General features: G+C 39.0%; 3 protein-coding genes across 40 annotated transcripts; 1 reads left to right on the top strand and 2 right to left on the bottom strand.

Annotated features, from left to right (window-relative positions):
- Positions 1–1,443: 1,443 nt before the first annotated feature.
- LOC131330297 (uncharacterized) lies at positions 1,444–4,921 on the top strand. 2 transcript variants are annotated; one of them, XM_058363838.1, is made up of 2 exons: positions 1,444–1,653; positions 2,463–4,921. In XM_058363838.1, exon 2 carries the CDS (start codon positions 2,570–2,572, stop codon positions 4,661–4,663), a length of 2,094 nt encoding a protein of 697 aa, XP_058219821.1. In that variant the 5' UTR covers positions 1,444–1,653; positions 2,463–2,569; the 3' UTR covers positions 4,664–4,921. The 2 variants fall into 2 exon arrangements, with proteins under 2 accessions (XP_058219821.1, XP_058219820.1); XM_058363837.1 differs by having other exon boundaries at positions 1,444–1,799.
- A 1,054-nt stretch (positions 4,922–5,975) lies between these two features.
- LOC131330296 (pentatricopeptide repeat-containing protein At2g16880) lies at positions 5,976–16,747 on the bottom strand. Of its 37 annotated transcripts, none has more exons than XR_009201069.1 (4): positions 13,325–16,747; positions 13,075–13,129; positions 12,942–12,987; positions 5,976–6,391 (listed from the first exon to the last, which is right to left on the bottom strand). XR_009201069.1 is itself a non-coding variant. In XM_058363836.1 (2 exons), the coding sequence occupies exon 1, from the start codon at positions 16,677–16,679 to the stop codon at positions 14,337–14,339; it is 2,343 nt and encodes a 780-aa protein (XP_058219819.1). In that variant the 5' UTR covers positions 16,680–16,747; the 3' UTR covers positions 10,753–14,028; positions 14,305–14,336. The 37 variants fall into 37 exon arrangements, 1 of the variants encoding a protein (XP_058219819.1); XR_009201053.1 differs by lacking the exon at positions 5,976–6,391 and adding an exon at positions 10,753–11,651; XR_009201054.1 differs by lacking the exon at positions 5,976–6,391 and adding an exon at positions 10,753–11,651 and having other exon boundaries at positions 13,089–13,129.
- A 1,796-nt stretch (positions 16,748–18,543) lies between these two features.
- On the bottom strand, positions 18,544–26,120 carry LOC131328269 (heat shock protein 90-6, mitochondrial). Its single transcript, XM_058361236.1, has 20 exons — positions 25,827–26,120; positions 24,631–24,789; positions 24,478–24,551; positions 23,549–23,674; positions 23,385–23,478; positions 23,174–23,257; positions 22,928–23,071; positions 22,713–22,826; positions 22,485–22,544; positions 22,230–22,304; positions 22,003–22,107; positions 21,656–21,796; positions 21,462–21,554; positions 21,294–21,371; positions 20,797–21,051; positions 20,554–20,656; positions 20,001–20,175; positions 19,809–19,914; positions 19,592–19,681; positions 18,544–18,901 (listed from the first exon to the last, which is right to left on the bottom strand). Exons 1-20 carry the CDS (start codon positions 25,935–25,937, stop codon positions 18,728–18,730), a joined length of 2,361 nt encoding a protein of 786 aa, XP_058217219.1. The 5' UTR covers positions 25,938–26,120; the 3' UTR covers positions 18,544–18,727.
- Between the last annotated feature and the right edge of the window lie 21 nt (positions 26,121–26,141).

Raw genomic sequence — 26,141 nt, 5'->3', positions numbered from 1 at the left:
AACTATAAGGAGTGTATCCGCACATGACCCAAACCACATAGGGTCGATGTGGACTTTGCCCTTTCTTTTATGTTAATCTCGATGCTCACATAATTATACTTCTTTTTTTTTTATCAATCACACTAGCTTGCCCACGAACTCAAAGTCCAGGGATTAAAACCGTAATATTTCCAAAATTCCTTAAGTAATTGCAACCTGAAAAACTGATTTTTGCGTAAGCCAAAATTCGAAGAGATAAAGGACAATTTTCAGGAATTTCCTTGTTCAGTTGTGTGGCTAGTATTTTGGAAACAAATGGCCAAATACTGGCTACAGTTGATTCTACGTTCATTTAGATTTTGATGCATACAGAAACAAATAATATGAACCGGCCCATTGGGGGATTTTGTCAAGTGGAAGAAAGGTCTCTTGTAAGACTCTTATAAATTGGAGCTCGCAAATTTGACTGTTCTCTATCGCAAAGCAGTTCTTATAAAGTGTCTTTTTTTTTAACTGCTCGCTCGCATAGAGTTCACGATACAATACTCTTTATTGGTTTTTAACTAAATTAATTATTTTGGCGCCGAATCTTGAAATGAGCTCATGATATCTTGAGGTATTATCGAAAAAAAAAAAATACAAATTGGAAGTAATAAGCTACATTCCCAAGTACTTGCAAAAGCAATGACTTCTGTGCAATGTTGATCAAAAGATTATAACTGGGCATGTGCAATTTGTGCCTTCCTTTTCATATACTGACTTTGGTTAAAACTTGGACTTGAACATCATTAGTCCTAGTAGAGTAAGCAATATAGCAATGGGCTGCGATATTCCACTCATGCATGTATTTGAGTTCGAGCCCGAAAATCCCTTGTTAATATTGTCACAAAAGGGTAGGCAATTTATTACCAAAAGATTAGAATTCGTTGCAGATTCAAATTACCAACACGGTAAACAAAACAAAATGAGTGTCTTTGGACTCATTTTTTCCGGGGCTATGTATGTTAAGGTTATTGGTGCCAAACAAGGATTAATAAGCTTTACTCTCACCTGATTTTCATTTTTTTTTCTTTTTTGACATTTTTAATCAACATTCACTTATAAAAATCTCTTAAAGTACTTTTGTGCATTAATGTCGTTACGGAAACGTTTAGAAAATTATACGCAAATGTGATTTATTTTTTTTATTTAAATAGTATAACACAATATGTAAAAACTAACTAAATTTTTGGGAGGGAAAGAATACAACAATGGCGTGAATTTTAGACATAATTTAACAAGGTCCCCATTTCTCCACAACCAAACACAACCATTAATAAAAGTTAGGGGGAAGAAAAAAAAAAGTAAAAACCAAAAAATTAAAAAAAAGAAAAGAAAAAAGAAAAGGTACGTATGCGCATCACGCACAGCGGCGCACCATTGGCTTCCCCCGTATTGAATACCAATTAACTGCGCTTACTTTCACTGGTTAATCATTTCATTATCACAATAGTATTTTTTTTTTTTTTAACCATAACCCCTCTCTCCTTCTCTCTCTCATCGCCCTCCGACGGAACCTTCCCCTCCCGGCCGCCGTACGCCGCCCCTCCCCACCACCACTTCACTAATCCCCACATAATAGCCTAACCCTTTTTTGTACTCTCTGTTACCTCCATACATATAAAGACACTGGAGGTATCTCTGTCTCTCTGTACTTTCACTTTATTATGTGCGTACCACACTGTCTCTGTTGATTCTCGCGAGATCTGGAGCTAATTCCACGATCGGAGTAGCTTTTGGATGTTTGCTCATGATTTATTCACCATAAAGCTCAAATCTTTGTGAGTTTCGGTTTGAATTCTTCATTTTCTTGAAAATGGATGAAATTATTGAATTTTAGGGTTTTGTACTGTTGAATTGTGAGCTACATTCGTTTGAGCTTCAGATCTTACTAATTGCTTCTGGGTAGTTGAAATTTGACTGTTCGGGGAATTCAGTCAACTGGGTTGTTGAATTTATTTTATTTTTTTTGTGTTGTAACTTTTAACTCTTTGATCTGGATTTAAGAACTTTAAAGTTTCACTTGGTGCTTTGTATATGTTTTTTTAGTTGAATTGTTGTCATGTCTGATATGGGTACGAAGTGAATTATGAATCTTTTTAGGTTTAGATTCATTTTTGATGATTTGCCAATTAACTGTGTTTTTTTTTTTTTTTTTTGGTCTTGCTGAGGTGAATTTTTTTTTTTTTTGATAAGTGCTGAGGTGAATATTGGTAGTACTAATACTGTTGGGAACTGTTTTTATGATTGTTGACTGTATTTGAACCTAAGATTGGAATTCTATAGGTTTGAGTGACTTCATTAAGTGTAGGTTCTGCATTCACCAGTCTGTGGTTGGTTTGATCTTGTTGAGAAACAGTTGATTGTTTTATTGTCATGATACTAAGCTTGTCAGAAAGTTGAAATTCCAACCAACTAAAATGTGCAGAACAAAATTTTTGCAGGTTTGGTTATGCATTGCGGCTTAATTTCAACGAGTAAGACTTTGAGCTTGTGATGGATTTCCTTCTGAGAGTTGGGCTTTGAATTTTTTGGAGTTTCGAATTTCTTCATGGAACCAAACAGAGAGGAGGCTCTTAGAGCTAAAATAAATGCTGAGAAGCTATTTGCCGAGAAAGACTTCACGGGTGCAAGGAATTATGCTTTAAAGGCTCAAATGCTTTTCCCAGAACTGGAGGGTATATCTCAAATGGTGGCTACATTTGAAGTGTATATTGCTTCTGAGGTTAAGGTTAATGGAGAAACTGATTTCTATTCAATTCTTGGGTTGGCACCGTCAGCAGGGACTGCTAAGTTGAAAAAGCAGTATAAGAAGATGGCTGTGTTGCTCCACCCTGATAAGAACAAAACTGTGGGAGCTGATGGGGCATTCAAGCTCGTGTCAGATGCATGGACTCTGTTGTCTGATAGTTATAAACGTAGCAATTATGATTTCAAGAGAAATGGGCAAGTACCCTCTGGGGTTGTCCAGACAAATTCACCTTCAGTTTCTCATGGACTAGACACTTTCTGGACAGTGTGCACCTCCTGTCAGGTTCAGTACGAGTATCTGCGGAAATACTTGAATAAGAGACTTTCATGTAAGAACTGTCGTGGTATTTTCATTGCCGTGGAAACTGGAACTGCCCCCATGAATGGCTCTTTCCCTTATTCTCAGTGGTCGTACATGCCTGATAATGGGTATGGTAGCCATGCATACAGTGGGGTTGCTTATGTCCCAACTACTCCTGTATATTATACAGCAAACGGGGATGCGGGATTTCATTCTGGGCATGGGTCTGAGTATGTTTCTAATGTGTCATTTCAGTTGAGCTCGTTTCCTGGAGCTTCTGCTGGAGTTGTTGATCCTCATAAGCGAAATACTCAATCTGCCAGTGGTATATATCATGGAAATGGAAACAGTAGTGGAGGAAGATCTGTCGGGAAGCATCAGATAAATTATGCTGCAGCTGACGTGGGTTCCAACGTGGTTGTCAGCTATGATGAACCTTCAGTCCGTAAGGTTCGCAAGGTGAGAGGACCCTATAAGAAAAGGAAGCTTGACATGGGAAGTGCTTCTAGTTATGAGAATCAAGAATTGGCTTCAAAAGCTAATGCAGAAGTGAGAATGGTAGACGGGAATGGAAGTACCAGACTTAACTCTAAGGTAACCAGCCCAGCTGATATCCCAACCAGACGTTGCTCTGCTGCCCCTGCATTTGATGCAAGGAAGTTATTGATGGACAGAGCAAGAACAGAAATTCGCCAAAAACTGGAAGAATTGAAGGTGGCTGCAGCTGCTGCGGCTGCAGCTGCTGCGGCTGCAGCTGCTGCCGCTGCTGCTAGTGAGAAAAATGCGAAGGCATGTGACGTAATTGGTAAAATTGGAGAGAAATCTAACAGAGAGCTGAAGAAAAGTGGGTTAATGTCAATAACAGTCCCAGACTCGGACTTCCACGATTTTGACAAGGATAGGTCAGAGGAGTGCTTCAAGCCCAAACAAATATGGGCTCTATACGATGAAGAAGATGGTATGCCAAGATTGTACTGCCTGATTCGCGAGGTCATTTCAGTCAATCCTTTCAAAATTCATATTAGTTACCTGAACTCAAAAACTGATAGTGAATTCGGGTATGTGAACTGGGTGGATTCTGGGTTTACCAAATCGTGTGGGAACTTCAGGGCGGTTAATTCCGAAGTTGTTGAACAAGTCAATGTCTTCTCTCATCATATGAGCAGGGAGAAGGTTGGTCGCGGCGGATGCATTAGAATCTACCCTAAAAGTGGGGACATTTGGGCCGTATATCAAAATTGGACACGGGATTGGGACAGAACAACCCCAGATGAGGTGAGGCACCAGTATGAGATGGTGGAAGTTCTTGACGATTACTCTGAAGAGCTTGGAGTCTGTGTCACTCCACTGGTTAAAGTAGATGAATTCAAGACGGTTTATCAGAGGAACAAGAACAAGGATGTGATAAGGTGGATTCCAAGGAGAGAGATGTTGCGATTTTCACACCAGGTGCCATATAAGTTACTCAAAGGCGAAGGCATCAACTTGCCTGAAGGGTGCTGGGATTTGGACCCAGCTGCAACTCCAGATGAGCTTCTTTCGGCTGCAAGTGAAGTGAAGACTGAAGTCGAGATGTGCGAAGCAGAAAACTGAAGTAGTGGGGGAAGTTGAATTTAGAATTGTTTCTGACAGTCTTTAAGATTGGAAATGTACAGATTTAAACACAGAGTCAACTGTCAAGGGTCAATTTCTCATAGAATTAGCTATAGATTGGAGGATCACAAGCTGATCACCGCGGCGTAGACCCTGGATTGTTTTAGAGCTTTCTATATTTATTCAGCCTCTTGAACCTGGATTCCCAGCTGTATTGACTGCTTATTTACTGAAATTGATATTTGGCTTCCTTCTTTACTTACTGTGCTGGGCAGGCATCAGGTCAACTATTTGTAGTGTAGTGATTTGAGTGACTGCATGAATGTAGTAGTCTTATAGACGACTCAGATTCAAGAAAGTATCGATGTTACATAGACTCGGGTCAAGTGTCGTGTTCTGATATGAAGAGTCAATTTCATCTTATTTGCACGTCAAGAACCTGGAGTCAGCAACTTTTCGTACTTTTTACTGTATTGCTTTTGTTTCTAGGTCGAACAATGTACCACAGAGAACATTTCATGTAAACATTGTTACTAGTTTTTATCAAGTTTCATGTCGATTACTTTTCAGTGCAATTCATTTCAATTTCAACCGTTGGAGGTACTGATTCTTGAATACCAGTATGAGCGAACCGATTGTCGTGAGCTTTGAATCACGACCAACCAACCTCAATTGATAAATCCAACAAGATTTGTAATTTGAAGTTGGGAAACTTTTTTGAAGTCCCCAATACAATTCCGCGATATTGGAGATTAGGGCAGCCAAACTTTTGAGTTAAATGCTCTCGACAATGAGAGGCTAACGACTCCCATAGAAGAGATTAACCAAGAGAAAGTATTGATTTCCTTGGATTTTTAACCCAGAAAATGTAGCAACTCAGTTAGTTTCCAGAAGACAACAATTAGAGGGATAGCCTACAGTTCTGAGCTATTGAATGCCGATTTTGCCTAGTCCCGAATCCCAACCCCGACTCCATGATATCTTTCCCAACCAATCTGAACGATTTACTCGTCATCTTCCTCTCATAAACTTCCTCCAACAAACAAAAAATATCATTCTAAATTAACTTCTACTTCACTTGCACATTATAAAGAAGCTAAAGTCTGATTTTTTTGAACGCCAAATTCACATACATCATGCACATATAGAGCCTTTTCGTGGTCGAAGCAGGATGGATTAAATTAGAAGACTGAGAGCACCACAAGCATCAATATCAAAATTTAGCATTAGCAGAATTACAGTCAATAACAACCATGAATATAGGAGGCAGCTCTAGAGCCAATGCCAGATGTAGAAACTCCAATTCAAAACATAACGAGAATCCATTTCCTTATCTTATTCTTTTGAAAATCATGTCATGAATCGAGGTCTGAACAAAAAATGTTGCTTAGAACCACAGAGGACGGAAATCTAAGCAAGAAAATTCAAGAAAGTAGAAACATGGTCAGAATAGCAAGGCTCGGTGAGAAAATTACACCAAAAAGAAATTTATAAGATCAAGTGAAGATGATCAAAATGTGTGCTCATCAACCTTGATCCGAAAAAAAAGAAAAGAAAAGAAAAAGCTTTCCTTCTCTATGGAAAAAAGAAAAATATGAAGATAGCTTATTAAGTTTCCATCCGAGATGCCCGTGATACAGCAAAATTGTAATCTGATTAAACTAGTTCTGCTCTGCTGTCAGCTTTGTTTTCCTACCATCATTTTCTGGTGCTCCTTCTGGACATTACCTGAAAAGGCAGTAAACCATGGGAGAGTATTTATGACACAAAGTAACTGGTCTAACAAAATAACAGAAACAAGAGAAAACCAACACTCAGACCTGACATTCTCAAAGCAGCAAAAAAATCAGACCTCAGAAAACAAAACAACTTGACTAAAAGACCTTTTAAGTTCATCTGTTTGAGGCAGCTTCTTCCATGGAACGAAACAAGCTCTAACGTCTCTATTAATATTACTAGCAACCCTATCCATGGTCAAAACCTTCCTTTGAAATACTCTGAAGTTCATCTCCCCCGGACATAGTAGTCAGCAGCAGCATAATCAAGTTTCAGGACTGCTCTCAACTCTTTTAGGCTTACACATCTTTGCAGCCAATGTGATGATCCAAGGAAGCCCCCTAGGAGCTCCATTACAACCACATTTATCAGTCAGATAAAGCCAAATCCAGCTAGAGAAGTGGAATTCAAAAAACATGTGGGAGTAAATTGAAGAGGCTCACTCAGGTGGAGGATCCCTCCATTTACATGGGACGAGTTATAACCTGACCTAGCCCACCTAACGCAGTGGGTGCAGTGGGGAAAATAGTCAGATTTCGTGAACTTGTTAACTGGAGTCCGATTCTAGTCATCCATACTTCAGTAGCATCTCGTGGACTACTTACCTTCAAGGTCGAATCATGTGTTTAGTGCACCCTTGAGACTCAAAAACACTCAAGACATCCATCAAGAGCCACCACTGGTCAGATTCAAGTCAGATTCGGCTCAATAGTGTAGGCGACACCATTGAGGACTCTTCTAATTCAGTTTGAATGAAGTACTGCAGTCACGTACTCCGACTCGACAATCGGAGAAGAGAAGGTACACCTGTCCGATGTATTTAGTTGAGCATTTACCTAAGCAGCATAGTTCCTAGCACAATTTAACCATGAACTCTGCATTTACACCTATGTTAGGCATGAAATATGACCCCCAAAAAAACCTTGTCAACATCATTTATCCAATAATATGAACTAAATATGCTAATGAAACATGAATATTTTCGTGTTTCCCTTGCCTTTGATATGGAAATTAAAAAATTCCTTGCACTGACATCTATACCCAAGTCCATGTAACAGAGGCCGAGACCATGCAAGTAGAAATATATGCACCAACAAAAGTGATGAAAACATCCCAATAAAACGTACCCACTTGTCCCCATTCACATGGCTGGCCTCGGTTAACTGGCTGGCCTCCTCTCTCTCTCTCTCTCTCTCTCTGGTCCACACTCCACAGGTCATTACTTTAGATTCTTGGGTTGATGTTTCATCGCTTATTAGTTGGATATCATTTCCAGGATTAATTCTCACTTGGTTTCTTACGTTCTTCTTTCTTTTTCATCGTCCTCCATTTTCTATCCGTGTACAGGACTTCTACCTAAGCTTGGAATGTCTTTGGAGAAAGTTGACACCAATTCCACTTGTCCTTAAAAGTGAGGAATTTTTACAAAAGACATGAAAACAACGTGCAAAAGGTACTTGAGCTAATACTTCGTAGTTCAGGCTGAGAATTACTAAATGATAAAGGGAAACAAAATTAATCCTGGAAATCCATTCAGTAACCTTGAGCTATGGCACATGTACATCTAGTTGCAAATTCGAAAAAGAAAACGAAAGAAAAAAATTCAGAGCTTCTCATCCCATAATCTTACATCAGCCATGTGCTTCAATATTTTCAGTTCTCCTGGATATATTCTTGAGTGTATTCACGTGTGCAGGATATATCTACAGTCTTCCAAAGCCTTTGCTTGAAAATGTGAATGCTTTTAAGGGTGAAGACTCACCAACTTGAGGGATAACTTCCTAATTCCTACAGTGAGGTCCCTAATTATCTTGATTCTTTTTCAAACTATGTCACGTACATCGTTCAGATTTGTTGGAAAAAGATATCATGGACTCTCGATCGAGACAAGGCAGAATTGCAGTCAAAAGCTCAAAACTGTAGGCTATTCCTCTTATTGTTGTGTCCTGGATACTAGCTGATAAGTTACTTGTATCGGTTAAAAGTCCAAGGAAATCAATACTTTCTCTTGGTTAATAGGATTCGACAAAAGGAAATGTGTAGTACATATCAATATATCTCCAGAAATACACCAAAGTACTTTGCAATAGCCAGTATGTACATATCGCTCGTAAGCATTACCTTTCCATTATCAGTTCAATCATGATAAAACTAAAATGCGGACAACTAATCGCAAGTCCTGAAACACACAATAAGGCATTGGCAAAAGAAAGCAACTTTGAACTTTGCAAATAATATTGAAGTCAGTGACACAGTATATCAGCTGAAACCAAGTAAAGAAATTTAATTTCATACCCAGCATTTATGAGATCTTGAGCCATGACCATAATTCCAAGACCTTAATAGCCAATGCGTGCAGGCATTTCATCTGCTGCAATGACAAACTACATTTTGAATGTAAAGGGTAACAAATATTTGAAAAGCAAATGAATGTGTAGAGTTGAATTGCTTGAAAAATCGAAATGCTCTATGGAAATTCCAACAAAATGACTACTACCCAAATGGGAAATTCACCAAAGCTAAATCCTGAAACGCCCAATTGAAAAACAAACAAGACAGAGAGAGATTTACGTTTGGGTGCAGAAGCAGAGATATCTGAGAAGAGAAAGCCTTAGAAGAAAAGGACAAAAAGGGTTTTGTCGGGATAAAGCTCAAACTTTGAAAACATAACAAGCTTAAAAAATATGCTCGTTTGTTTACGAAATTTTTTTTATACAAGCCGAACAGTAATTTGTTCAAACTTGATTTGAAACTTTAACAAGCTTCAAAAAATATTGTGGTTTGTTTGTGACCGATCTTAAACAAGTTTTTTTAAACAAATGATCACGAACTCAAACTCGAGTAGCTTGGTTCAATTAGAAGCCCAAGAAGAGAGGCGTCGGGCTTTGAAGTGATTGGGTATTATACGAGTGGTGGAGCTTGTACGATTTGCAATGGGTTTTGTTGGGGAAATGTTTGGAAATGCCAATCCTTCTGATTCGAAGCTCGTCGAAGGGGAAGGTTCCATATGCCAAAGAATAGTCGCGTTTCTAAGACGCGAGTTCTGGTTATGCCAAAGTACAGTCGCGTTTCTAAAGCGCGAGTTTTGGTCTATCCAGTTTCAACCTGCGAAGTCTTCTTAACACGGCCATGCTGCATTACTAATCAAATATGAACTTACATCAGCTTAATTTCACAGATCGAAATCATTCATATAGTATAAATCATCAAGAATGCTAACCCTAGAAAATTCAATCTAATCAAACGCGAATCGATATCTCATCAAGAAGTGAAATGAAATTTTGCTTTCATAATAATGAGCTTGGCTACATTGAATCAAATCCAAAGCTAACTCAGCCTTTTTAAGCGGAGACGTCGGTAAACTTCACTAGCACCCCTAGATTTCACTCGAATCATAGTGCATGCCCCTTTATTCTCTAAATTCACACTGCACCTCCTTATTTTTGTGAAATTGGGTAAGAGTTGGACCCAAAATTGTCAACGAAACAATTTTCCAAAATACCAACTTTTCCCTCATTTTCTGCGCCTTTTTTTCTTTTTATTATCACCGGAATCATTTTCTCTACATGTAGATTTTTTCAAACAGAACAAAAAACAAACCCCAAAGTCATAACCCATCTCTCTCTTTTACAAGAAAAAAAAAACACATCTATTTATACCCGTAGATGTATATACAAATACTTGATGATATCGATAATATTATCGGTTTTCACGCCCACCAAAATCAAACCAAGAAATAGACACCAAATCAACCTCGTCAATCAAACTAACTGTAAAATCAAGCCAAACAAAATTTGAGTTAAATGGGTCAATTATGAAAATTCAATTACATAAGTGAATAAAACCAAATTTGTTTTTAAATCAAACCATAACCATTAGCATTCCCGAAGTCCAAATTGGATTAAAATTAGTCAAATCACATCGGGAATGTTATTCATATGTTTCGGCCATTCTTTCTGGTTGAAATCGTAGGGTTTCGCAAGAATCATCTATTTTTGTATAACATCCGGTCACGTTTGAGGAACTCTGTTTCGTCTGTCTGTCTCTTGGTTAAAAATAGTAAGGGTTTTGTGATACTTGATAAGAGAGTCTGTATTTGGTTAGAGATTCCAATCGGATTTTTTATATGGTGAGAGGAAAGTAACAAATCAGTTACCGTCCAGAACACAACAATTAGAGGAATAGCCTACAGTTTGAGCTTTTGAAAGCCAATTCTGCCCTGTCCCGATCGAGACTCCGTGATATCTACAGATCTGAACGATGCATGCATCATCTTCCTTTCATAAACTTCCAGGACCAAACAAGACTTGAAGGGCGCAGCTAAAATTCTCTACAGAAAACGTATTCCCTTTTGATGTTTCTTGTGAAGATAGCTTAAGTTTCCGTCTTACAGGCCCGGGATACAGTAAAATTGTAATCTGATAAAACTAATTCTACTCTGCTGTCAGCTTTGTTTTCCTACCATCATTTTCGGGTGCTCCTTCCGGCCATTACTTGAAAAAGCAGTAAACCACGTGAAAGTATTTATGACACGAAGTAACTGGTCTAACAAAATAACAGAAACAAAAGAAAACCAACACTCAGACCCGACGTTTTCAAAGCAGCGAAAAAACAAGCTCTAACATCTGTTTGAGGCAGCTTCTTCCATGGCACGAAACAAGCTCTAACATCTCTGTCAATATTACTAGCAACCCTATCCATGGTCAAAACCTTCCTTTGAAATACTCTGCAGTTCCTCTCCCCTAGATCTAGCTGTCAGCAGCAGCAAAATTGAGTTTCAGCTCTCAATTCTTTTTGGCTTACACATACTTGCAGGCTGCAGCCCGTGTGATGATCCAAGAAGCCTCCCCAGAGTTCCATTACAACCACATTTATCAGTCAGATGTTGCCAAATCCAGGTAGAGAAGTGGCATTCAAAAAATAGGAGGCAGTGAATTGAAGAGGCTCACACAGCTGGAGGATACCTCCATATGCATGGGCCGAGTTATAACCTGACCTAGAGCACCTGAGCACAATGAGGGAAATAGTCAGATCTCCAGAACTTGTTAACTTGAGTGTGATTTTATTTACCGCTAGTCAGATTCAGCTCAATAGTGTAGGCAACACCATTGAGGACTCTTCTAGTTCAGTTTGAATGAAGTTCCAGATACTCGGACTTGACAATTGGAGGAGGGTATGTACACACGTCCAATGTATTTAGTTGAGCATTCACCTAACAAGCATAGTTTGTAACCAAATTAACCATGAAATCTGCATTAACACATAGGCATGATATACAACCCCCTCAAAAACCTTGCCAACATCAGTTATCCAATAATATGAACTAAATATGCTTATAAAACATGAATATTTTGGTGTTTCCCATGCCCTTGATATATAAATTAAAACGATTCTTTCACTTACATGCAACATAGACCGATACCATGCAAGTAGAAATGCACAAACAAAAGTGATGAAAACATCACCTTAAAAGGTAGGAGTAACCACTTGTCCCCGTTCCTGGATACGTTCTTGAGTCTATGCATGTGTGCATGATATGTCTACAATCTTACAAGCCTTTGCTTTAAGATGTGAATGCTAAAACTCAAGGGTCAAGACTCACCAACTTGAGGGTTGACTTTCTAATTCCTACAGCGAGGTCCCTAATTATCTTGATGCTTTTTCACACTAGATGCTGCTTAACTGCATGAACGTTTCAGAAACAGTAAGGAGCTGACTGATACCAAAATCTCTGTTTTTTACGAGTATAAAAGATGGTCATTCAAGCAATCATAACCCAGAAGTTTTTAAAAAAAAAATAGGCAACTTGATCATATTATCAAGAGTACTCATGGGGGCATAGGAATTCAGAGAAGATTACGAGTGCAAGGCATACAAATAATCAGACAGTCACCTCTTGAAGTGGCCATGGATCAAGAAAAATTAAGGTGATGACAAATTCTAAAGACTTCAGATTCACATGATTCTATTGTATTGACAGCTGAAGGAAGAGATGAGCACATGCATAGAGCATCATGTGGACCTCATTCCGGTGCATGTTTTCCCTAATTTATGACTATTTCTCACCATCTCGTCATTGATTATATACCTTAAGAAGTCATCACATATATGCACTTGGTGTAGACTTCCTTTACTTGCAGAGACTCATAAAGACCTAAATAAAACCCAGTGTCTTGATTAGTCTAGAGGGGAGTTTATTAATCAACAGGTCTATTTTTCCCCCTTTCTAATCTTCATCAGAAGTGAAATTTTTCTCCAGTTAAAAGCTGCCATTCCAATTGAACACAAATTTGTCGAATAGAATCGAGATGATTTTAAGGTGTGGTTGGAAGGCTTTCTACTAACAACAGTTACAAGTTCTAAAGGTATATGAGGAAAGGGTGGGGTGTTAAGTGTAAGACAAGAACAGGTGCATACTGCAATATGATGTCCTCAGAAATTACCCAACTCAAGGATCAGTAGCAGCAATTGACTTAACTAACAAAGGAGTCAGATAATGTACCCTTTAGATGACAACTCCAATTGACTTGGCTTGAACAATCAACAAGCTGAAATACGGTACACCATAAACCACTTCAAAACAATTTCTAGGCACAATCACCTTTTGAGAAGACGTTATGTAGCAAAATTATGACCTTAAAACTCGGACCCGCAGGAAAACTAGCAACATCCCATCACATTATTTGAGCCCTTCAGCAGAATAAGAAAATTCAGTCACCAGTCTGTCACAGAAATGAATTCTGAACACCACAATTACATTGAAGGGCCGAAAAAGAAACAAGTTGATCACGAAGTACAATACTCCTTTTAGATCATATGTATGTTTTGTTTGGCCTAGAAAACATTAAAAAAAAACACATTTTTGTAACCGTAACTAGAGATTACCCAAGTCAATTTAATCTTCCCTTTCTTCATTCTTTAACAGCATGCAATGTAACCGTAACTGGTAATATAACTTCCTCTCTAACTCTTCCAGCCGCTTAGAGGCTCTACTTTAATCATTGAAGAAGTACCAAAGATGGGAAATTTTACCATACTCTGATAGTATAGTTTCGTGCTTAACCTCAAACCGTAGAGAGAATGCCGCACCTTGTCTAAAAGTCTCTTTCCCTTTATGTCTAACCACCAGAAATTTCCACTTTAAGAAATAGGACCATCTCTAAATTCCAGAAATAATCATTTTGCCAGCTCTCCAAGGCGGATAAGAAAGCAGGAACCAAACTTAACCGTCCCAATTTTGAGCTTCCTAACCTCTTGTCAAATCTAACAAAGACTCAGTACATCCAGCTTCTGTATCCTGAATAACTTGTCTTTAACTACTGATCGGTCAAATTTAAAGATGTAAAAAACACATGCTGCTGACAGACCTAGAAATCAAACTGGATGCCCTGCACTTGGCTGACGAAAACACGTTGCACCATAGCTCGCAAAGCTAAGTTTGGCAGCATCAGGCCCATGACTGTTCCTGCCGAGTTGGCCTGCTCCTATCTTGACCTGAGAGCACAGCGGATAAGAGGGAAGGTTGAAGCGGGGAAGATTTTGGCTTCAGCATTCAACTCCAACTCCAATCCCATTGTATTGAGCATTATCTAAAGAACAGATTCACAAGTTAGGAATTCAAGCTGGTTCTACATAAACCTAACACATAACCATTCAAGACAGACCAATGCTAGAGCCTACAGTTCCAACACAGCCATGAGCAATCATTTAGAAAAGTGATATTACTTTTACATTCACTGTTTTGATTATTTTCTCTCAAAAGATATAAAAAATGAGCTACTATTTTGGACATTAGGCATAGCCTTTTATGCAAGGAAAGGAGATGAGACTGCAACCCAAATTACAGCTTCCAACCAGATACTTACCAAGAGGTTACCAAAGGATGGAGTTGCTATAATTAGACAGCCTTCGTAATCGGTTTTCGCCTCTTGACGAGTCCTTTCATCAAAGTAATATATGTGGATTTGTCTATAGCAACACCCTTCTGTGTCAATTCACCAAAAATACGCATTGCACCCCTGTATTTCCCTTCCGAACACAGCTTACATATTTGTTCTGAATAAGCTAGAGAGCTTGAATCTGACTTTTCCAGAATTTCACAAGTAACCATATCTCGGCCCTTATCCAATGGTAAGGAGGGGTCAGATGACTTCCCCATCTCAGCCCTTTTTTCCATTAACTCCTCTGCTTCCTTGTTCCTCCCCGCTTCAATAAGCGCACCAATAATCACGTTATATGTATAACCATCAGGCCCTAGTTTCTTCACTTCCATTTCTACAACAAGGCCTAAAGCATCCTCAAGTCTCCCTTCTCTGCATTGGGCTGTTATCAACGTGTTGTAAGTCACTGCATCAAGCACTCTCCCTTTCGAGATCCATGTGTTGAAGAGCGTAAGGGCTTTTTCTAGCATCCCTTCTTTGCAAAGCCCATGAAGAAGAATGTTACACGTAAAGATGCCGGGCTTAAATGAATTTTCAACCATTTTATTGTGAAACTGGAATGCTTTCTCAACATATCCCCCCCAGCAGTAACCACGAATAATTGTGTTGTATGTGGTTTCATCAGGAACCAATCCATTCTCTAGAAGTTCATTCAGCTTAGTTATTGCTTGCTCCATTTTTCCCGATTTGCAGAGGCCTCCGATAAGAGAGTTATATGTGACCACACTAGGTATGATCGCTTTGGCCTTCATCTCGTCCCAAAGTTTCATGGCTCTATCCACATTTCCATCCTCGAAGTATCCCATAATCAAAGTGCCATAGCTTACTTCATCAACTATATAACCTCGCTTACTCACACTAGAAAGTAGCTCATAAGCCTCTTCAATCTTCCTCTCTCGACATAGAGTATGAAGAAAAGAATTAAGGGTGACGATATCCATCTTCAAACCTCTCCCACCCATTTCATTCATAATTTTGAAGGCTTCCCCAAAATTCCCTATCTTACAATACCCATCAATCAAAGTATTGTACGTAACGGAATCTGGAGAAAACCCTCTTTCTACCATCTTCCTAACAGAAATACTCGCTTCATCCATCTTCGCTTCTTTACAGTATGACTTGATGATAATATTATGTGTGACAACATTAGGTTCCACTCCTTTCTCTTTCATTTCCGCAATCAACTTGAATGCATTGGAACTATTTTTTGACTTGTAACACCCATTTATCAATGTATTAAAGGTAACCACATCAGGCAACAACTTCAAGTTCTCCATCTCATCGCGAAGCTTAAGAGCCTCTTCAATCCTCCCGTCATGACAGAAACCATTGATCAACATGTTATAAGTCCAAACATCTGGCAACAAATTGTTCTGGGTCATCAACTCAATCACCTGAGCCGCTTCCCTCAACCATCCCATCCTACAATACCCACAAACCAAAATATTATACGTGTTCCTGTTCGGCAACAAGCCTCTATCTTTCATATCCGCCAACAAATCCCGAACCTCACTTAACTGACCCTTCTTAGAAAGCGCATCCAGTATCGTATTATAAGTCACACGATCAGGCAAACATTCATACTCACCCATTTTACTCAACAACTCCAAAGCATCCTTAAACCTATTCTCCAAGCAATACCCATTTATCAATATGTTAAACATGTTTGTATTCGGGGTAACCCCGAGCATAACCGCATCATTAAAAACATCTTTACAAAGCAAGACTCTGTTTGATGAAGGGTACTTTACCAAGGAGTTAAGGAGTGTGATGCAAGTGAGGAGCTTTGGCTGGAGCCGGAGCCGCTTCATCTTCTTGAAGATTAGCACGGCGAGTTGAGGGTTTCCGAATTGACAGTAAGCTCCGACGGCGGTGTCTAGAAGGGCCTTGGAGGGGTGGGGGCGGGCGGGGAGGAGGAGGGTGCGGTGGAGGTGGTGGCCGCGGTCGGAGGAGATGAAGTTGAGGAGGAGGGATTTGGCGTCGGGGAATTTGTTGTGGGAGAAGAGAGAGGAGAGGAGGGCGAGGAGGGAAGGGATTAGGGTTTGGGTGGGGTTGAGGTGGGAGCGGGCCCAGGTGAAGAAGGAAAGGAGGGTAAGGGGGCGAGAGGCTAGGGTTTCGGAGGAGAGGATGGAGTGGAGGAGGGGAGGGGTGAGGTGGGGGATGAGTGGGGAGAGTGAGGCGAGGGAGGGTTTGTCGGAGGTGAGCACGGAGATGACTGTTTGGACGATCTGCGGCGGCGTCAATGGAGGTTTTGGGGAGAGTGGTATTGGGTGCGGCGGCGGAGACGGCGGCGAGTCCATTTCTCCTCTCGATTATCTACTACCCAACTCCACTGTAAAATATTAATTTGAAATTTGTATTTGGTAACGTCTTTTTTTTTTTTTTTAATCGTCAATTCATTTATAACAAGTCATTGGGCAAACAGATACAGGAAAGAACTAAAGAAACCTAAACGTCGATTTCAGGGACCTACTGTCGAAGTAAGTCTCGCGATAACGCCAGTACATAAGAACCAATCTCGGTCTAGGTAACAGAGGATCTGAAGAGATCCACAGCTCAAACCCTAAACAATTAAGATTCGCCGAAATCAGAGGGCAAAACAACTAAAACCTAACGGGTCTCATGGACAAAACCACAATGGTCACCGACCTGAACAGGATGAGAATCGAACACCACCGAACCACGGCGACCGAATACCAGATTTCTTCTTGTCGAAACTGTTGCACCACCCAAACAAACACCACCGTTTATTTAGTAATGTCTAAATTTGAAATTTACGTTCCGTTTATTTAGATGTAAAATGTTTTTATGTAAAATATTTTTTCAAAAAATAAAGTTCAAGCTTTTATTTTTTAGTATTTGGTTGGCACTTGAAAAATATTTTTAAAAATCGATAAAATAATGTAGAATGAGAGGAGGGCTTAAACGGTGGAGAAATCTGAGAATATTAGAACGTGAGTTAAAACTGATGGTCGAGGAATCTAAGCGGTGTCCATTGAAGTAGAAGGTAGCGGATTTATTCGAAAAATAACTTACAGAAGATTTAAGAATAAATCATTTTCATTCGATTAATAAAAAATATTTTACAAATAAAATGAAACATTTTAATAAAAAATATTTTACGCTCAAACAAAGAGAGCTTTAAAGTAACCTAATCCATATCTGTCCCATCACGAGAATATTTTCAAGTTGGTAATGGTGTAGACTTAAATAAACATTAAATTCATTTAATAAAATTATTTAAAATTATACCTATCTTAAAAAAGTAAATCAAAAAGTGTAAAAGATATATCAGTTGTCAGTTTTGAGATAAAAGTTCTTTAGATTTGCATAATTTTTTCGTTTTTAGTTAATTTTTTTAACATTTTAACAAATTTTTTTACTTTTTGAATAGACGTACACTATATACATCCCAAAAGTAAGAAAATTGATTAAAAAAACCACTAAAGACAAAAAAACACGAATAACCAAACAATAGAAAAAATTTAAAAGAATATTCCTGAGAAGAGAACCAAACAAAATGCAACCTCCATCTTCGAGAATTGAGTCTCCAACGTCCCATGGCCTGAGTGCCGTTCCAGTTTTGTAAAAAAAGAAGTTTTCGAAAATAAAGATAATTTCAAGCTAAAAAATCACGTATTTATGCAAATAATTTTCCTACGAATATAAATTTTATTTGATAAATCTCATTGAGATCTTTTAAACGGTGCAAAAAAAATTAAAAAATTATTTTTTATTTTCATTATATTTGAACTTGAAATTACTTTCTATTTGAAAAATAAAGTTTAAAAAGAAAACGGGACGCTAATTTTCGAGAACCAAAATGGAAAGGGATTGTGGTGCCTTCATTTAGGAGAAACCATTCCTCGTCATGTCGAAATAAAGATTGTATTAGAGATAACAAAGATACTTTTTTTGCCAATTAAAAGAAATAGATAATTCCCAAAAAATTTGGTGAAAACCCTACTAGCCTTCCTCCTCTATCACTGTGCCCTGTTAATAGGTTTTGTGCTTGGAAGAAATGAAAAGATGCCATATGTATCTTACCAGTATAGTTGAAATCAGACAGGATAAAAAGTCCCATAGAACAAATCCAAGTGCGTTTCTGGGGAAAAAGAACCCATAATCAAATGAGGACGCAACATACATAAAAGACCACACTACCTCCAGAACAGATCCAAATGCATTTCAACCATTAAAATTCATTTGAATTCATCAGGCATAGCAACAAATACCCAAGTTTTCTCAGCTCAATTTCCCCTCAAGTCCTCAACCAATACCTCTTCTGAATCTCTCATCTATTACTATATACCGACGCATGAAACTACAAAAAAGAAATATCTTCTTCTCATTTCTGGCCACCAGCTTCAACTGGCTCAACAACCTCAGCTTCTATTGCCTCCGCGTTGTTTGGTTTCACAAATGATTGATGATACTCGGCAGCAGGTGTTGCCCACTTGTCTGATATAGCCATCCCCATCATCTCGTAGATCTTCCCACCAAGTTGTGCTGGGTTATCAGGCTGCAAGAATAGAGTATCCAATTGTTACGAAGCATAATTTTCTTGAAACAAGTTAATGGAATCTGTTTCTAGTCCATCTCATATTCATTCTGCAAAAGCGGTTAAGTTTTCCATCGTCGTATTTTCTAATTAGGAGACTAGGCTTGAGTCTTCCAAGTCCCTGTAACCTCATCCAAGTGCTAGTCCCTCTAGGAGGTAGTGTGCTGCACTTCTATAGCCCAGGTGTGGTGGTGATGTGCGAGTTACTTACTTTCAAGATAAACAACATTAGCAAGCACATTGGCAATCACCTGCCATTCATTCAAACTCGCAGACAAATTGTGGGCATCCTATTATTCAAAACACAGAGTAGTCTCACAATCCACACCAACAAGGGCGAGCGCTTCATAATCCAAGCCACCCACAGCAAGCATTATCAAGTAAAAAGCTGTAACCAGCCATACAGTCCACCTGGTACTGTGCCAAGGAATGTGTTGCCAATTGAATTAAACTAAAATTCCACGCAGGGTGTCATTCCAAAGGGATTGCCCTTGGAAACGAGTACGTTGGATTTGGCAGCACGGATGCATCATTGGAAGTATAAGGAGCTTTAAACTTGGTAAGAGATAGCTCCAGTGGCCCCATCATTTTGTTCGCAAGCAAAACGTCACAAAGCGATACAAAGTAGAAGGTGTAGAATAAGTTACTTACTGTGAAACCACTGGAAATCAAAGCAGTATCATATAAGAGGTCAATAGCTCTCAAAGCTTCTTCATCATTCCGGCTACTCTTGCATGCAGCCTGAGCATACAAACAATACAAAGGAAATGAAAAAAGAATATTGATTGCAGTAAGAAGGGGCTGGATATGCAAAGAATGTCAATGGTTATGAATCTTATGATCTTAATTATGGACAGAGCAATCATACATTCAAGGTCCTAATAATCGGGTGTTGAGGATTGATCTCAAAGACCCTCCTGCCTCTCATGAAGTCCATGCCAGAGGTATCACCAACCGATTGGGCCTTCATCAGCCTGCAAGAGATTCACCAACCATCATCAATATCAAATAAACGGTTAAAAATTGTATCAACTACTAATTCACAAATAAGCCACTTCACCTCTCCATATTGGCAGACCAACCAAATCTCCCAGATACAAGAACACAAGGTGACGCGCTCAGACGATTTGAGATTTGAACACTGGCAACTTTGTCACCTAGCCTGTTCTTAATCCAGTCACATGTCTGGCCAAACTCTTGCTTCATCTCCTTTTCCTTCTCCTCGTTCTTATCACCTGAAAAAGTTCAACATGCCAAGAGGTAACAAGCTAAACAAAATGCTGGTGTGAATTGAAGAATTTTCCACTTCCTCTAGGTAAATGGATCTCACAATGCACATTACAAGAATTCTGTCACTCAAATTCGAGTAACCGAATCACCACCTAACAATTTACAAAACCTTTGAAACACAGATTAGAGTCACTACAACCTAAGCACATTCTAACTTCTAAAGTAACAAACGCTTGTAATATCAAGTCATGTGGTCGAAAACAAGCAAGATGCAAATTATTTCATGGGAACGGTTCCATTCCGTGTGCTCGGGTTAGAAGTATATCATCCAGCGCCATAGTCTGGACTAGAAGTTCCAAAAATGAGAGACTCAGTACACTCACCTAGATCAAGGTCTTCCTTGCTGATATCAACAAAATTTTTCTCCTTGTATGATTTCAGGTTCTGGACAGCCACCTCATCAATAGGGTCAACCAAGAACAGCGCCTGCAACAAAGACAACAAAAGATATCAATACGTGCAGATAAAGCATATGAGTCATATGACTATATTAGGAATCCATATTGACACACAGCTCCTTTTTCTACTCAATTAATATTATTCTATTCGGAAACATAAACACATACTTCAAGATCCTTCTCAAGAAGTCTCTCCAAGAAAGGCGTGTTCTTGGCACTTGTCACGCTGTCGGAAGCAATGTAATAAATATCCTTCTGGTCAGGTTTCATGTTCTCAACGTATTCATCCAAGCTGATCATGTAATCCTCACTCTGTGAAGAGAAAAATCGAAGCAAAGGAGCAAGACGCTTATGGTTCTCACGATCTTCAATGCAACCCAGTTTCAGGTGTTTGCCAAAGTTCTCCCAGAATTTCTCATAATCCTGGAATACAGCAAGGGCAAATCGATCACTAAGCCAAATAGGAGGAAAAAGAAAAGGCAGGATGGAAGGAAGGGAGGGAGGGGGGGCAGCCTCTCCCCTCCAATGTAAATGTATGGGCATATATTTTTGTGTTGTATGCCCATACAGAAAAAGCTAAGGGAAAGGGCGCAGAGTTGTATTAAGAGACGGCATAACTACAAAAAGATGCAAACAGAATTTTTTTTTTTTATAAAGTGGCATACATCTCTGTTCTCACTCATAGAAATGCCCAGAATCATGTCAAAAGCCTTTCGAACCAAACGCTTCCTCATAATCCGTACCTGTCAGAACGGCATACAAGAGTTCAGCAGCATTTAGCTTACTAGAATCATGGAAATTATACATCACTAAAGCATAATAGATACACTTACAATACGACTTTCTTGAAGAATTTCACGCGACACGTTGAGGGGAAGGTCATTGGAGTCGACAACACCTCTAATGAAGCTTAAATATCGTGGGAACTAATTCAAATTTGCACCCAAAAGCAAAGCAAAGACCATTAGTTAGCATGGCTTCATCGCATAAAACCTTCTCATGTAAAACAACAACACATCATTCTTACCAACTCTCCGTCAAAGTCATCTGAAATGAAAACCCGTTTAACATAGAGCCTAATATTCTTTGTCTTGGGGTTGGCTATGTCATCCTTTCCCATGGGAGCAATGGATGGCACGTAGAGTATGGACCTGAATTCCACCTCACCCTACAAACAAAAGAAATTTTTTTACCCAGGTAAGCAAACCAGTTACCACAAAAACGGATGGGTAGCGAAAGATATGTATTCTTCCTCTTGTTATTCATATATATTGAGTCAGATGCAGACATCAACCAGCCAGTGATCTGATGCTTCATAATTGTGATGCAAAACAATCTATCATTGCAGTTCCTTTCAAACCAGAATGTTAATACCTCTGTTGTGAAGTGTGAAGATGCTAAAGGCTCCAAGTATTCATTGAAAGTCTTCTTGTAGAACTCATTATATTCCTCTGTAGTGACATCCTTAGGGTTCCGAAGCTGAATGCACAAGAAGGGGGACAAAATCAATTATTCTCGAGGACAGTACCATTAAGTACAGTAACATTATTCTTGAGAACAATAGCATTAAGCATAGAAAGAAACAGTGTAGGAATGCTCACCCATATGGGCTGAGTCTCATTAGTGAGCTCCCAATCCCAGTACTTCTCAACAACTTTCTTGGTTTTCTTCTTTTTCTATGATTAGAAAATCACACGTCAAAAGATCATAATCGAATAAACCCATGAGTCAATAGTCAATACACATAGAGTGCAAATAAGAAATGAGAAACAAAAGATAAAAAATATGCTTATTAGAATAGGGGAAGCAATTTTTTGGCGGAAAAAAAAAAAAAAAAAACATAAGTAGAGGTTTACCTCGGTTTTATCATCTTCTGAGTCCTTTTTCGCTTCAGCCGGATCCTCCTCAACCTCAACCTGTTATACAGCCAAATATTAGTAGAGGTAAGGGCAGAAAGATATCGCCCTAAGGACAGAAGCACAATTACTTGTGTATGTAGTATCCTACAAACCAGCAAGGATAATAACAGAGCCCCAGAATATGAAAAGAAATTGCAAAAACAGACACGTACTCAGCTTTCTTACCTCTTTAGTATAGCCCTTTTCCTGCCAGATGTAAATCGGGAATGAAACAAACTGGGAATAATTTTTCACAAGCTTCTCAATTCTTTCTGGATGTGCAAAACCTTTGTCATCCCGCTGATTGAACAAATATAGGGGGGGGGGGAACCAGGGTTAGCTGCGAGATTTGGCAAAAGAGATTAAGAAACTACCAATCTTTAGTAATAAAATGCAAGGACCTTTAGATACAGTGTGAGGCGGGTCCCTCTTGGAATGAGCTTCTGAGGGTCAGTCTCCTCTCGAATGGTGTATGTACTAGAATTGGCCTCTCCTTCCCATACATATTGCTTTTCAGATTTTGGACTCTTTGTTGAGACAACGACCTTCAAATAACAAAAGATGTGAGACATGGCTAAAACCAAAAGGTCCACATTCATGGGCAACAGAGAGATGGTAATGTTGTTCAGTTTAACAAGGCATCATACCCGGTCAGCAACTAAAAAAGCTGAATAAAATCCCACACCAAATTGACCAATTAAATTGCTGTCAGATCCAAAACCCTTGCTCTCCTGAAATAACAGAACTTTGCTAAGTAAATGATATAACTCTACTCAAGGCTCAACTGCAAGACGCAAATGTCACTTAGAAAGGAGGTCTGGAATGGGGGAAAAGCAGAAAATGGATAAATAGGTGCACCTTTAATGCCTTCAAGAACTTTGCAGTTCCGCTTTGTGCAATAGTACCCAGGCAGTCAATAAGTTCTTGACGATTCATTCCAATGCCAGAATCCCTGTATAACGTGCATAAACTCGTGATACCACAGTGAGAACGAAATTAACAATTATAATCGAAATGCTTACGTGAGTATAACAATCCCATTATCTTTGTCAGTCTGGATACGTATATCAAGATCAACACCATCCTTCAACAGTTCAGGCTCGGTAACACTGAGAAACCGCAGCTTGTCCAAAGCATCACTTGCATTGCTATCGTTTTATAGTACACAATCACAATTAATTAGCATCAATTAAAATTGGAACCAGAGTTAATCGATTTAAACAAATGCATTAAACAAACTTCTAATAGTTCTGTATCCGCATTGATGTAACTCAGCTTAAAACAAATACCAGCAGCAAATTGGTTATTCGTGGAACTTGTAGACCGTCACTGCAATCACGGGGCACGTAATGCAGCTAAACTAGGGGATTTCAAAACAATTGAATGCACGATAGATGTCCACCAAAACACGAAGACCCTCTCTCTAAAATATTACAACTGAAACAAGAAGAACCTCTTGCTTTTGTTTTATTGTGATGTTCACCTACCCAAGCTTGCTTTAATAATCGTAGACAACTCACCACACTTTATAGAGAGTATTTTTGCATGGCTTACCATCCATTCACTGACAAAATCAATATTCTCACAGGCCAGACATTTATTTTCTCAGGTAATAATTTTCATAATTCGCAAAAAGTAGACCCTCTACATTTTCATTAAATTACTATCCCCATTTACCACGGGTTTGCTTTTTATCTTATAAACACCTCCCCTATTACAAGAGATCAGTTCTTTCCCAAGGCTTTTGCGGCATATACACTACCCATCGCCTTCCAAACCCAATATACTGCTCAAATATGTGCCAGCCAGCTCTTTTCTCAGGTTTCAAATATTGTTGATCAAGACAGATGCAGTCAAAGAAGCATTCCTAATCTCCTATACTCAATAAACAAAAACAATTGTAACAAAGTAAAGACATGGGCATAAAATGTGCTAGTATAGCATAACATGCCTGATAAGCTCCCGAAGAAAAACCTCCTTGTTGCTATATAAGCTGTTAACAATAAGGTCCATGAGACGACTAACCTGTCAAAAGAACCGAATATCTTAAAAAATAGCAGTTTATCATAACAACCAAATCAGCTCTTTTGTCCAAGAAATGTACCTCTGCCTGATATTCAATTTTCTCAGCTGGAGGGTCTGATGCTGCAGCAGTTGACTCGTATCGGTTGCCAAGGAACATACCATTTTTCAGGTTCAATGAATCAAGAGAAACTTTGGTGTTTCCGGTGAGCACAGAGTACCATCCGACTTTAGTATCACTCTGTCCAATTCGCAGGTAAAAATAACATATTAAAAGCAGGATGCAGGTCAACACTTATATTAGAGCAAAATCAGAAAAATCAGACAGGAGAACTATCACCAATTCTAATCAAGCGAAGTCCTCATTCCTACTGCATAATGATTTGTCTTCTTGTTAAATTAACTTGAACAAGGATAACAGGGAACATAATCAAGCACCAAAACGAGTACGAATTTCAATTGAAACAAGAATGAGACAAACCATCCCAAAGATCAGTTCGTAAAAAACAACCAAACTAACTAATACCATCCTGAACCCCACAAAAATAACAAAATGGTGCCAAATATAATAAAATGTACACTACCGGTTACACCCTTTCCAAAGCTACAAGCAGACACCAGGCAGCTAGAAATGGAACAGCATTAACAAACTACAGACTTTCAAACTAATTAAAGGATAAGTATGTTACAGACTCAGAACCTGCTTGATTCGCCATAACAATTGGACTAAAAATCCATATGGATTGCATATTCAGTGTTTGAATGCAACAACAGGAGGAGGGGATATGCATCTGTTGGATAACCAATCCTCAATTCATGCCATCATGGGCTATGCAATCCCTCGGGAAGGCTATATTGGCGATTCACTCCCTATTGGACCGGTGGAATTACTCACCGTAAAACATTGCATATCCATTTAATATTGATCCGACCAATTAAATATCGCCCAGAGTACAATATCAGAAATCAGGATATAAACTCATACCGAAAGGGTGCAGGCGCAAGTCAAATGAAATATATTACGGTTCAGTTCAATTACTCGATGCTTCAATCCAAACACAATAAGACAATAATACATCAGCAAAAAGCAGATACCTGTGAACGAAACTCGATTAAAACCAATAAATCGTTTCAAATCCAAGTTACTACACGATTGTTAAATACATCCATACGCAACTAAAGATACGATCTTTCATTAATCACACTCTAAAGGATCATTACCAAACTAATGATAATAACAGTAAATCAACTCCGAACCCTAATTCCCATAAAACCTACCAATTCGTTGGGGAGATTAACAGGAGAAGTAACTGAAGCAGCGGCGGTTCTGTAACGTGCGCCACCGGTGCGCAGGATAACAGAGACGGAGCGCCTGGAGAGTCTCTGCATGATAGCGAGTACCCAAGGACGTAGAAACCGCTTCGGTATAGAGAGAGAGAGAGAGAGAGAGAGAGAGAGATGATTGTGCTTTGGAGCAGTGGATTGGAGAAATGAAGTGAGGGTGGGAGTACTAGGGTTTTAGTAGGTTTTGTTGCAGATTTTGGGGTTTATGGAAGGTTCTGGATATGGATAAATAAAGGTGGGAAAATTTAC

This window comes from Rhododendron vialii, chromosome 6a (genome assembly GCF_030253575.1).
Source record: "Rhododendron vialii isolate Sample 1 chromosome 6a, ASM3025357v1".
NCBI lineage: Eukaryota > Viridiplantae > Streptophyta > Magnoliopsida > Ericales > Ericaceae > Rhododendron > Rhododendron vialii.
Note: the sequence above shows the minus strand (reverse complement) of the source record. Positions and strands in the feature narration are given on the sequence as shown.

Coding starts and splice junctions, on each gene's coding strand:
- LOC131330296 (XM_058363836.1), bottom strand. CDS start 16,679: ATGGACTCGCCGCCGTCTCCGCCGCCGCACCCAATACCACTCTCCCCA.
- LOC131330297 (XM_058363838.1), top strand. CDS start 2,570: ATGGAACCAAACAGAGAGGAGGCTCTTAGAGCTAAAATAAATGCTGAG.
- LOC131328269 (XM_058361236.1), bottom strand. CDS start 25,937: ATGCAGAGACTCTCCAGGCGCTCCGTCTCTGTTATCCTGCGCACCGGT. Junction 24,790..25,826: donor TTAATCTCCCCAACGAATTG/GTAGGTTTTATG, acceptor CGAATTGGACAG/AGTGATACTAAAGTCGGATG. Junction 23,258..23,384: donor AGTTCTTGAAGGCATTAAAG/GTGCACCTATTT, acceptor CTGTTATTTCAG/GAGAGCAAGGGTTTTGGATC.